General features: G+C 40.7%; 1 protein-coding gene across 6 annotated transcripts in view; it reads left to right on the plus strand.

The window, feature by feature from the left end:
* The window catches only part of LOC110162079 (ral guanine nucleotide dissociation stimulator), an 88,511-nt gene that overhangs the window by 12,087 nt on the left and 62,746 nt on the right, over nucleotides 1–13,678 (plus strand). The window contains exon 1 of one of the 6 annotated variants that reach the window (XM_055162083.1): nucleotides 468–577. The exons of 3 other annotated variants lie outside the window; for them this stretch is intronic. In XM_055162083.1, coding sequence (XP_055018058.1) covers nucleotides 500–577 — 78 coding nt within the window. In that variant the 5' untranslated portion in view covers nucleotides 468–499. Of the gene's footprint in view, nucleotides 1–467; nucleotides 578–13,124; nucleotides 13,652–13,678 lie in introns of those variants that run through there. 2 more of the 6 variants (XM_055162084.1, XM_020926951.2) reach the window with 2 other exon arrangements.

The raw sequence follows: 13,678 nt of genomic DNA on the forward strand, positions 1-13,678 counted from the left end.
AACATTTGCATGATCCAGGAATAAATTAATTCGGCTTTAAAATTGGAATAAACCACCCACTTACTTTAGAATTAAGTTTAATTCTGAATTATCATTTACAATAGAAATTAAGTGTTTACATGGTCTTTTTAAAGCAGAATTAATTTTTATTCAGAAGTAAATTATTTTTATTCAGAATTAAACCTCTTACTTAAACGTGGCAACTATGAAACATTCCAAAAAAAAAAGAGAAAAGCGTTTGACGGATCTTCCACCGGAAAAGCTACAAGATACACCTTTACCTTACTGTATGTTCAATTTCCAATCTCAAGTTATAATATCATGACTCTTTCGTAACGCAGCCTTTTTTCCCCCAGTGGTGGTTAATTTTTACAGACTTTATCGACAAAGTAAACACATTGATCACGGTTTTGTCCAATCGGAGACGAGAACAGTTTTAGTCCCGACTCGGGGTCACTGCTCCTGTGTAAACGTCTCATCTGTAATGAAACAGTGAAGGATGTGGTGGATCCGCTGGATTCTCAGTGGAGTCCAACTGGATTTTTACAGAGGAAGAAGAAGGAGACACGTCCCACAGGTCAGAATCGTGTTTTCTGTCGAGTTGTCATGAAGATTAAAGCTGCATTGTGTAACTTTTCTGGTGGAGGGTCCGTCAAATGTTTTTCTCCGTGGAGATGTTGTTGCTTTGTCTGGAGTGTTTCACAGTGTGGTGTTAAACCTTTCTATCCTCATGGAGACCAAACCAGACCAAGTTACAGGTCAGATCTGTGGAGAGGCGACCCTCGCTCACAGTCAGAATGTTTGTTTTTTTAGGTATTTTTGAGCTATAAAACCACCCGTAATTGAATAAATGTAAAGTAGCTGTTTAATGTCACACTGTGGAATAGGGATAAACAATCTAAAATTACAATCTCAGACAACACGATTTTGGGAGAGTCAAAGCCGTGTTTTTTTTGCAGTGCTCCTAAAGCCCAATTTATGGATTTATGGATCTGTGTCGAGGTCTGTGCACCGCCAAGTAATACACCGCCACAACATTAGGAGGCGAGGATTTAAACCTGGCGTTCGTGTAAAGTTTAACGCGATAGAAACACAGAACTATCATCAGCACTAACCAGACTGATGCCACCTAGTGCCTCCGCTCAATTTCATTTCTCTCCAGTGACTAGGTCAGGAATCGGAATACACTACAGTTTGCAAAAACCCCAGAAGTTGTAGACCGCGCACCGGCCAATCAGCTGTGAGCTCTGAGGCCATGACGTCAAACTCGTGGCGTCTGTCTGGGTCCCTTTTGTGGAACAGCACAAAGGTAAACAAAGCGTCGAGATGGATGTTGGTGATGTTGGTTGATGTTGGTAGAATGTTTGGTGAATTTTATCAACATACGTCACGACCAAATAGCAGCAATTGGTTAAATTAAAAAAAGTACCCACCTACTGTCGAGCGAATGAATCCTAATGTGCCGAGGTCAGACAGTTTCTACGAAGTGAAACCGGCTGATGAATCAGGCTACATCAGCACATCCTCTGTCACAGAAAGAAACACTCAGATTCCACTGAGTCGTGTCCTTTAGGCTGCATTCAGACTGCAGCCTGAAGTGACCCAAATCCGATTTTTTGGCTTCTATGTGACCTGTATCCGATCTTTTAATGACAGTCTGAACGGCACAGATCCGAATTTTTCAAATGCGACCCAGGACACTTGGATATGTGGTCCTGAATCCGATACATATCCGATCTTTTGACATGCGACTTCAGTCTGAACGGCCAAAGCGCATTCATCCGACCTACACGTCATCAACAAGTGACAAACGTCACTATTCTGCGCTGAAGCAGGCGGAAACCGGAAATGTAAAATCGCCAGGTGCTCGATGCTCGCGTCCATGTTTGGACAACTTCCGTAAACACAGAGCACGCTCGCTGCGGTTGACGCATGGGGTTGACGTCGTCGTGTCTCCAGTGCACATGCGGGACACTTTCGGGCCGTTTACCGTTCACACTGGAGTCACAGACAAGTCGCATTTAATTGGAAATGTGAACAACCTCGTAAAAACATCGGATTTCACAAAAAAATCGGAATTGAGCATTAAGTTCTGCAGTCTGAACGTAGCCTTAGTCCGACAGAAGCTGAACCGCATCAGCGCACAAGGTGCGAGCTGTTTTTTTCAGCGCTTATAGTTTATGCAAATGAGCCATGTGTCTTAAAGTTTTGTTTCTGTAAAATGTAAACAAATATGCGCAAAGCTGCATTAAACACATTATTACTGAATGTATATTGAAAGAAAGAAAAGTGGAGTACAGGAAATGTGTGTCGAGCAGTGTAGAAAGGACCAGTCACAGCTCTTAGGGCCTGGCTCCACTGCATGCGTCAGAATTTACACGAGTAACGTCTTGACACGGGCTCTGTGTTTCTCTATGAGATCTACGTGCACAGGACATACGTGTGCCTATCGCGTGCAGTGGAGCCGCCCTCATTCACTTTTCATGCATTCTAAAACTTACGGGTCCAATCGCTGCAGTTTTTACGCTCGTGAAATACGCGTGCAGTGGAACCAGGCTCTTATTGTCTGCGTACATTAGGCTTTACGGTCCAGCTTCAAATTGTCAGTGCAGAACTCTGGAGTGATGTAAGTTTCTGTGATGTTTGCAAATGTTCATGTGCACTGAAACTTGATTTGAAAAAATAAAATTGTGGATGAAACCAGAATCGCAATATCTGCCAGAAAAACCCTTTATCTCTACTGTGTAACATTGTGTTTTATTGACCCTTATCTCTTGATAGTTTTGCATAGTAACCGTAAACAGAGACGACTGACGGGAAACAACTCCAGTTAAAGGTCACGGAACTTTTTTTACCAGGGACAGAGAGCAAAAGTTGTGGACTGACTACCCCAAAACAAATACACACAAATGGCAAAGGAGAAATTAAATTTGTCAACTGTACAAATGTTTTTGTAAAATGTAATTTGACCTAAATAAAAGTTTGTCCAGTTGACAAATTTAATTTCTCTTTTGCCATGGATTTTACCTGGACAACTGCGGAATTTTACACATGTCCATAAAACAGTATCCCTTTCATGTCAGGGTAGTATGTGTTGAGAGGAGCAGAAGAGAGAGACCAAAATGACCCTGTAGTCAGTGTTGTGGAGTAACAGATTACATGTACTGGAGTTACGTAATCAGAGTACAAATTATGAGTAACTGTATTCAGTTACAGTTACTGTTTCAGTGAGGGGTAATTGGATTACAGTTACTTTGTTGAAATAAATGGATTACACAGAGGGATTTTCCTGTTTTCACATTTTGGTCTATATCCCTTTTTTTTTTTTTTTTTTCGGTAATTCATTGCCAGAAACTAAACCAGGACTAAACAAGATCTAAACCAGGTCTAAAACCAGGACTAAACCAGGTCTAAACCAGAACTAAACCAGGTCTAAACCAGGACTAAAACCAGAACTAAACCAGGTCTAAACCAGAACTAAAACCAGGACTAAACCAGGTCTAAAACCAGGACTAAACAAGGTCTAAAACAGGATTTAACAGGACTGAATGATGTTGTGTGGACGAATAATATTTTTAATTTGGTTCAGTAAAGTCTGGACTTTTTTTTATTTTCTTTTATCAGACAAAACTTCTTATGTGAAGATTTCCTCGTTTTTGTTTCTCTACAGCAAATCAAGTAATCCAAAGTATTCAGATTACATTACTCACTTTAAGTAAATTAATGGATTACGTTACAAACTACATTTTGGGGTGTGTCATCTGTAATCTGTAGGGGAATTACATTTTAAAAGTCACCTTCCCAACACTGTGTATAGTGTTCCGGGACTTTTAAATCTTTGGGACGTTAGTTAATAAGCTTCATTTGATTGACAGTTGAAAAGAGAAGGATGGAGGAGAGGAAGTGAGGAGAGAGAGACGAGCGGCGGCCCTGGAGGTCGGCGAGGGCGGGCGCGTTGGACAGGGCTGCTCCTCCAGATGTGCGCACACCTGTTTTCTACACTTCCTCCCTCAAATCTCCATCCGTGATCGGAATGAAGCGAATGTCCAATGACTAATCCAAGAAGTCAAATCGAGAAAAAAAAAAAAAAATGCAAGAAAGAAGCAGATGGCGTTGTTATGGAGATGATACTTTAATGTGACAAAAAAAACATCGTAACTTATTGAATTTGGACACGGTGGACAGAAATGTGACCTGGTGTAGGGCCAGCTTCAGGGAATGAAACTTCCTGAATGAAAAAAAGAGTAGATTTACTGCGTTTCGTACATAAAAAATGCAACATTTACAAGTTTTGAGCCTGGATTTAAAGGTGTACTGCGTAACTTTTTGGTTGGGGGTCTGTCACCTGCTTGTTTCTATGGAGATGTGTTGCTCTACCTTGAATGTTCCACTATGACATTAAACTCCTCTGCCTTTAATTACAGGTGGTGTTATAGCTCAAAAATACCTAGAAAAACAGACATTCTTACTGTGAACGGGGTCGCCTCGCCACAGATCTGACCTGTAACTTTCAGGAAACCTCTTAGTCTACGTTCAGACTGCAGGGCTTAACGCTCAATTCGGATTTTTTTGTGAAATCCGATGTTTTTTCGAGGTCGTTCACATTTCCAGTTAAATGTGACTTGTATGTGACTCCAGTGTGAACATTAAACGGTCCAAAAGTGTCCCACATGTGACACTGGAGACACGACGACGTCAACCGCAGCGAGCGTCTCTGTGTTTACAGAAGTTGTCCAAACATGGACGCAGCATCGAGCACCTGGAGATTTTAAAGTTCCTCTCGTACCGGAGCCAGAACATGAACAACTGACTTGTTTTAAGGAGGAGATTGAGAAGGAGAAGGACGAGGTTTTTGGTCGTGGTGTTTTGTGGTTCAGTCCGTTGAAAGGAACGTGTGGATGTGGAGATGGAGCCAAGAGTGGTGAGTGGTGATGTGCTTCACTTCAGTCACACGGAGTTCATTAACAATTTTCACCTACTTCAGCAGCAGAATAGTGACGTTTGTGGCTTGTTGATAACGTGTAGGTGGATGAATGCACTTTGTGTCATGTTTTGTAGTTGTTGTTTTTGCTTATTTTGATATCTTTTTCCTGTAGTGTGCCTTTAGTGTTTTATTTTGACATTTGTCCTGTCTGCTTGTAGTTTTGAGTTTTACTTCCTGTCTTGATTGTTTGCCCCGCCCTAATGTGTTTCACCTGTGTCTGTGTGCTCTTATACCCTGTGTTCTCCTCTGCCCTTTGTTGGTCCATTGTCTCTGTCCGAGTTTCTCCGTGTCTCTTGTCATGGCAATTTACTCTTGAGTTTTGGATTTTTTTGATTTGTCATTAAATATTTTGAAGCAGTCCTGCGTTTTGGGTCCTCCCTCTGTTTCCACGTGACACTTTGGCTGTTCAGACTAAAGTCACATGTCAAAAGATCAGATATGTATCGGTTTCAGGACCACATATCCACGCATAAGTGTCCTGGGTCACATTTGAAAAATCGGATCTGATACAAGAGCATAGAGGCCAAAAAAATCAGATTTGTGTCACTTCAGGCTGCAGTGTGAACGTAGCCTAACAGACAGGAGTTCAGTCATACAAGGACCAGCAAGGTCTTTAAAAGCTTTAAAAACAAACAAAAACATCCATCCATCCATTCGTTTTCTTATTTTATGCTCAACTACAGACAAATATGCAGGGATTTCCACTGTTGGGCAAGTGACTTTAAAACTGTCATGTGTTATTTATTTATTTATGACGTGTTTCTGTCATTTCAGAGTCATTCGTTACATTACAATATTACTGTGTTTAAAATGTAAAACATGACACGACTATTACAGCACTTTTAATTTACTGTCAACAAAATAACTGTGAAGATGCTGAACTTTTGCGCCGTATATGGACTAAACCAGAACTAAACCAGGACTAAACCAGAACTGAACCAGGACTAAACCAAGTCTAAACCAGAACTAAACCAGGTCTAAACCAGGACTAAACCAGGTCTAAACCAGAACTAAACCAGGACTAAACCAGGTCTAAACCAGGTCTAAACCAGGACTAAACCAGAACTGAACCAGAATTGAACCAGAACTGAACCAGGACTAAACCAGGTCTAAACCAGAACTGAACCAGGATTGAACCAGGTCTAAACCAGGTCTAAACCAGGACTAAACCAGGACTAAAAAAGGACTAAACCAGGTCTAAACCAGAACTAAACCAGGATTGAACCAGGTCTAAACCAGGACTAAACCAGGACTAAAAAAGGTCTAAACCAGGTCTAAACCAGAACTAAACCAGGTCTAAACTAGGTCTAAACCAGGACTGAACCGAGGACTAAACCAGGACTAAACTAGGTCTAAGCCAGGACTAAACTAGTACTAAACCAGGTCTGAACCAGAACTAAACCAGGTCTAAACTAGGTCTAAACCAGGACTAAACAAAGACTAAACCAGGACTAAACTAGGTCTAAGCCAGGACTGAACTAGTACTAAACCAGGTCTAAACCAGGACAGAACCAGGACTAAACCAGGTTTAAACCAGGACTAAACCAAAACTGAACCAGAGCTAAACCCGGACTGCACAAGACTAAACCAGGACAAAAGTAGAACTGAACCAGGTCTAAACCAGGACTATGTCGCCAGTTCTGTGTCGGTCCTTTCGCTCGTGGTCACTTGACGGTCTACACGGGCGCGTCCCCGGCGTTTCACCGCCGCTGATATCGCCGTGATTTTAGCGAATTTGTATGAAGAAAAACCCACCACTTCGAGCCAGGTTAAAAAAGCTTTGTGACGCACTTTACTCACATTTGTACCGAGTAAAATATTAGTTTTTTCCCTGTAATGCCTTAAATTACTGCGTTACAGCAAAAAGCAACACATTACAGTAAGTCGTTACTTTTACACGTTACTCCCAACTCTGCCGATCTCTATCCTATGCACACGAATATTTCTGAAAGCTTTCATACTCCATAGTAATAGTAATAGTGCTTTGCTTGGTTCCTTATTTTTATTTCTTCACTTTCCCTCTTCATGTCATACTGTTGTACTTCCAGGGTTGTCCAGTAGGGGGCAGCACAAGCAAAAGAATGACTCTAATGTTCTGCAGTTAAAACTCTTAATTACACTAAAGGGATCTATAGCTGTGGGGTTTTATTAGACTATATTACATTTTTATGATTCATTTTTTAATTTTATACCAAATTAAAATCGCGTTAACAAGATTTCTGCCTTCTTGAACGAATAAATGTTTTCTGTGTTTAACCTTGTAAAGGGAACATGATTGTTAGTCGAAATACGGCGATAAAATTCTGTAAAATGTTCAAATTCATCATGTTATTTTAAAGCTGCATTGTGTAATTTTTCTAGTGGAGGATCGGTCAAATGATTTTTGCCATGGAGATATTATTGCTTTGTCTGGAAAGTTTCACAGTACAGCATTAAACCTTTGTTATTAGGTTCTAGACCTGATTTAGTCCTGGTTTAATCCTGTTTTATTCAGACTTGGTTTACTCTTGGTTTAGTCCTGATTTATTTAGACTTAGTTTAGTCCTGATTTAGATCTGGTTTAGACCTGATTTGGTCCTAGTTTACTCCTGGTTTGGTCCTGATTTATTTAGTCCTGGTTTAGCCCTGGTTTAGTTTAGTCCTAGTTTAGAACTGGTTTAGTCCTGGTTTAATCCTGGTTTAGACCTGGTTTAGTCCTGGTTTAGACCTGATTTAGTCCTGGTTTAATCCTGGTTTACACCTGGTTTAGACCTGGTTTAGACCCGATTTAGTCCTGCGTTAATCCTGGTTTAGACCTGATTTAATCTTGGTTTAAACCTGTTTTAGACTTGGTTTAGTCCTGTTTTAGACTTGGTTTAATCCTGGTTTAGTCCTGGTTTAGTTTAGACCTGATTTAGTCCTGGTTTAATCCTGGTTTACACCTGGTTTAGACCTGGTTTAGTCCTAGTTTAGACCTGATTTAGTCCTGTTTTAGACTTGGTTTAATCTTGTTTTAGACTTGGTTTAGTCCTGGTTTAGACCTGGTTTAATCCTGGTTTAGTTTAGACCTGATTTTGTCCTTGTTTAATCCTGGTTTACACCTGGTTTAGACCTGGTTTAGTCCTAGTTTAGACCTGATTTAGTCTTGGTTTAGACTTGGTTTAATCCTGTTTTAGACTTGGTTTAGTCCTGGTTTAGACCTGGTTTAATCCTGGTTTAGTTTAGACCTGATTTTGTCCTTGTTTAATCCTGGTTTACACCTGGTTTAGACCTGGTTTAGTCCTAGTTTAGACCTGATTTAGTCTTGGTTTAGACTTGGTTTAATCCTGTTTTGGACTTGGTTTAGTCCTGGTTTACTCCTGTTTTGGACTTGGTTTAGTCCTGGTTTAGACCTGGTTTAGACCTAGTGTAGATCAAATTATTTTCTCCATGGTAATGTTATTGCTTTGTCTGGAAAGTTTCACAGGGCGGCATTAAACCTTCCTCAGAGTCTCGTCGTGTTGCTGTGACGTGTCGGGTCAGATGATTTAAACAAGTTCACACAGGTCACCACAGGCATAAAAGAACCTCACAACATAAATCAGACGCCCAGATGAACCTCATTGGACTATGGCATTAAACTGTTCTGTTTTCCCTTTGATACTCAATTTTAGTATCGTGACAACACTATAACTCTACCGGCAAACTCACCTGCTTGACTTCTTGGAGGCAGAAAAGTTTAATAATGTTTAATACTGCGAATGAAAGCAAGAATAATATCCGACGAAGGCTTTTTTGCCGAAATGTTGTCTAAACATAAAAAAATCTTTTGGACATCGGCCGTCTGAGCGTGCTATGGATTTTTTCACTTTTGTTTTGCATTTGCTCCTCTACAAGAAATTTTCTTTTTTTTCTTTTTATACATAGACACACATATATACACATACACATACACATATGTAAGCATCTACATACATAGATACATTCCTATACACATATACATATAATATTATACACATACACACACATACACATATACATACATACATATATACACCTATATGTACATACATACATACACACATACGTAAGCACACACACACATCTATACACATACACATATACATACATAATAATTACACTCTTAATAATATAATGTTCTTCTAAACAGTTAGATGGAATGTCAACAATGAATCAGTTGGTCCTAATACCTTTTCATAAGAATACATGTTTATATGTATGTATATATAAACATACACTATATGCATAACTCAACTTTTGTCTCTCATAAATTTGCCCTTTAATACTGACAATTTTGACATTCCAAACATCTCCAAAGCAGCAAACATCTTATATGAGCAGGTGGTCTGTACGTGTACATTATTCATTCAAATTAATAACATTCAATGATATTTAATATTTAAATATACACATACTGAAGGAATACCAATGATAATTTACTAAGTGTGGTACTGTCCTTCTTAAAAGGTTTCCAGGCTTGCCAATACGGGATACCAAAGTTCTTGAAAAATGTGTCCATAATTATTTTTTTTCGAGAGTTAGTTTTTCCAGAGGCAGAAATTCTGACAATTGACTCGCAAATAGCCTAAATGTAGGAGGTAAATCATCTTTCCGGAGTAGTAATATACATTTCTTTGCAAAATATGTTATAGTAATCAGTATTCTACATTTCTTTTTATGTAAGTGAAGTTGTTGCGTGTCATTTAACAGATATATATTTGGCTGAATATCAAAAGTTTTTTTCCAAGGCTAACCCTAACCCTCTACAAGAATTTTGATGCGCGTTTTCTGTTTCATTTGGTAGCTACGTTTAATGCCGCACTATGGAACATTCTTTGATTTGTGTACAGTTTTCGAGTGTTTGTCCTTGAGCATCTGTTGAGTTTTGCTGCCATAGTGAGAGAGACGAGAGCGTGACATAACAGAGCGACTCAGAGACCTCAGAGACCTCAGAGACCTGCTCCTGCTGCTGTTTCTATTCTTAGAGCTGCTCCTCCGTCAAGTGACTCAGACTCAGAGCTTTGACCCGGTCCTCCTCATTTATGTTATGACACGGAGAGGGGATCACTACATTAAATATAGGACAGGAAATGAAGCCTGCTGCATCTTTTAGTTTAGACCTGATTTCATCCTGGTTTTGTCCTCATTTAGTCATGTTTTAGCCCTGATTTAGACTTGGCTTAGACCTGTTGTAGACCTGGTTTAGTCCTGGTTTAGTTTAGTTCTAGTTTAGACCTGATTTCATCCTGGTCTACTCCTGGTTTAGTCGTGTTTTAGACCTGGTGTAGACCTTGATTAGTCCTAGTTTAGTTTAGTCCTGATTTAGACCTGATTTGCTCCTGGTTTAGTCATGTTTTAGTCCTGGTTTAGACCTACTTGAGTCCTGATTTAGACCTGATTTACTCCTGGTTTAGTCATGTTTTAGTCCTGGTTTAGACCTACTTGAGTCCTGGTTTAGACCTGGTTTACTCCTTGTTTAGACCTGGTTTAGTTTAGTCCTAGTTTAGACCTGATTTAGTCCTGGTTTAGTCCCATTTTAGTCCTGGTTTAAACTTGGTTTAGTCCTGGTTTAGCCCTGGTTTAGACCTGATTTAGTCTTGGTTTAGCCCTGGTTTAGTCCTGGTTTAGACCTGGTTTAGTCCTGATTTACATAGTCATGTTTTAGTTCTGGTTTAGTTTAGACCTGGTTTAGTTTAGTCCCCGTGATCAGATTTAGTCCTGTTTTAGTCCTGGTTTAAACTTGGTTTAGTCCTGGTTTAGACCTGATTTACTCCTGGTTTAGTCATGTTTTAGTCCTGGTTTAGACCTGGTTTAGACCTGATTTAGTCTTGGTCTAGCCCTGGTTTAGATCTGGTTTAGACCTGGTTTAGTCCTGATTTAGTCATGTTTTAGTTCCGGTTTAGTAGACCTATTTTAGTCCTGGTTTCTTCCTGTTTTAGTCCTGGTTTAGACCTGGTTTAGACCTGATTTAGTCTTGGCCTAGCCCTGGTTTAGATCTGGTTTAGTCCTGGTTTAGACCTGGTTTAGTCCTGATTTACGTAGTCATGTTTTAGTTCTGGTTTAGTTGAGACCTGGTTTAGTTTTTAGTCCCCGTGATCAGATTTAGTCCTGTTTTAGTCCTGGTTTAGACTTTGTTTAGTCCTGGTATTGTCCCGGTTTAATCCTGTTTTAGACTTGGTTCAGACCTGGTTTATTCCTGGTTCAGTCACCATGGTAACACCCACACATCCCAGACATTAGAGGCACATGTAGAACACCCCCAGCTTCATGTCACTGCCAAGTATCTCCCAACAACAGAGACACTGCGATAAAATGACCTACAATTTAGAATTTTTTAAGTTTTTATTCCATTTCCCATTACGCTCCAATAATTCGTTACTCTCCTTGGCGATTATTTTTTCTAGTTTGTACTTTTCTACAGGGTGAATTATGATTTTAAACTATTCTAAACTTGCCATTTCGATTTTGTTTTTTGTCATTTTGGACCGGTCCTGTTGGATCTTTGTCTTTGATTGAATCGGTTTTGTTGTGTCCTGACAGTGCCGCGTTTCAGAGGAAGACGTGTTGTTTGCAAACACTGAAGCGCTCCATTGTTCGGTCGAGAGCGTTCTGTCGTTCAGTTTGGGGCTGGTGCTTCACACAGATAAAAAAAAAAAAAACACCGCAAACGAGTGAAGGACGCTGACGACGCTTTGTTCTCTGGAGAGGAGGAGATGTTGATGAAAACCTCGGCGTGCTGGAAGGTTTAAACGTGGTTTTAATAAAGGAGTAACTAGGTGGTTAACCCTGGTTTGGGTCTGGTTTTAGTCCTGGTTTAACCCTGGTTTAGTTCTGGTTTAGACTTGATTTAGTCCTGGTTTAGTCCTGGCTTTGCTCCGGTTTGGCCTTGGTTTTAGTCCTGATTTAGAGTTGCTTTAGCTCTGCTTTAGTCCTGGTTTAGTCCTGGTTTAACCCTGGTTTAGCCCTGTCTTAGCCCTGGTTTAGTTCTAATTTAGTCCTGGTTTATTTAGACTTGATTTAGCCCTGGTTTAGTCCTAATTTCACTCTGGTTTAACCCTGGTTTTGTCCTGGTTTGGGGCTTGTTTTGTCCTAGTTTATCCCTGGTTTGGCCCTGGTATAGCCCTGTTTGGCTCTGGTTTAGCCCTAGTTTTGTCCTGGTTTAGACCTGGTTCAGTCCTGGTTTAGTCCTGATTTAACGCTTGGTTTAGCCCCATTTTAGCCCAGGTTTAGCCCTAGTTTTGTCCTGGTTTAGTCCTGGTTTGACTCTGTTTTAGCGCTGATTTAACCCTAGTTTACCAATGTTTTAGTCTTGGTTTAACCCTGGTTTGGCCCTGGTTCAGACCTGGTTTAATCCTGATTTAACCTTGGTTTAGTCCTGGTTTAGCCCAGGTTTTGTCCTGGTTTAGTCCTGATTTAACACTTGGTTTAATTCTGATTTTATCCTTGGTTTGGCCCTGTTTTAGCCCTGGTTTACCCATAGGTTTAGCCCTGGTTTACTCATGGTTTACCTATGGTTTATCTCAGGTTTAGCCCTTGTTTTGCCCTAGTTTAGCCCGGTTTACCCATAGTTTACCCCTGATTTACTCATGGTTTTGCCCTGGTTGAGCCCTAGTTTTGTCCTGGTTTAGCCCAGGTTTAGCCATAGTTTTGTCCTGGTTTAGACCTGGTTTGACTCTGTTTTAGCCCTGATTTAATCCTAGTTTACCCATGTTTTAGTCCTGATTTAATCCTAGTTTACCCATGTTTTTAATCCTAGTTTACCCATGTTTTAGTCCTGATTTTAATCCTAGTTTACCCATGTTTTTAATCCTAGTTTACCCATGTTTTAGTCCTGATTTTATCCTAGTTTACCCATGTTTTTAATCCTAGTTTACCCATGTTTTAGTCCTGATTTAATCCTAGTTTACCCATGTTTTAGTTGATTTAATCCTAGTTTACCCATGTTTTAGTCCTGATTTTATCCTAGTTTACCCATGTTTTTAATCCTAGTTTACCCATGTTTTAGCCCTGATTTAATCCTAGTTTACCCATGTTTTTAATCCTAGTTTACCCATGTTTTAGCCCTGATTTAATCCTAGTTTACCCATGTTTTAGTCCTGATTTAATCCTAGTTTACCCATGTTTTAGTCTTGATTTAATCCTGGTTTAACTCTGGCTTTGTCCTGGTTTAGTCCTGATTTAACACTTTGGTTTAGTCCTGATTTAATCCTCGGTTTAGCCCCGGTTTACCCTTGGTTTACTCATGGTTCAGCGCTGCTTTAGCCCTGTTTTACCCGTGTTATCCGAGCCCACCCGTGCTCTCTCTCTCGCGCGGTGTTTCCGTGGTCCTTGAGCGCGGTGTCTGAGCGTCGTGGGCGGAGTTTATCGAGAATCCCTCCCGATCCTGAGTCATGATTCCCCCGCAGCAGCAGCGGCGGCTCTGACCCGTCTCCTCCTCCTCCTCTTCCACCAAAAAAAAACACCCTAAACACCGAACAAACCGCGGATTATCCTACCCCGACACCAGCCATGCCGCTCCCGGGGCCGTGACCGTCGGCTGCGTCCCGGGGGATGGTCGTGGAGATGTTCGATTCGTCGTGGAAGGTCCGGAACATTTGGGATGGGGTAAAGCTGGAGGTGGCCGAGGATCCCAGCCCCGTGGTTCTGCACAGTTTCACGCATTTGGACCCGGATCTGCCGCTGCTGGAGGTGAGCGGGTGAAAGGGGGCGGAAAGC

This window comes from Boleophthalmus pectinirostris, unplaced genomic scaffold, assembly GCF_026225935.1.
Source record: "Boleophthalmus pectinirostris isolate CB_2022bp ecotype Guang Dong unplaced genomic scaffold, ASM2622593v1 HiC_scaffold_4, whole genome shotgun sequence".
Lineage (NCBI taxonomy): Eukaryota > Metazoa > Chordata > Actinopteri > Gobiiformes > Gobiidae > Boleophthalmus > Boleophthalmus pectinirostris.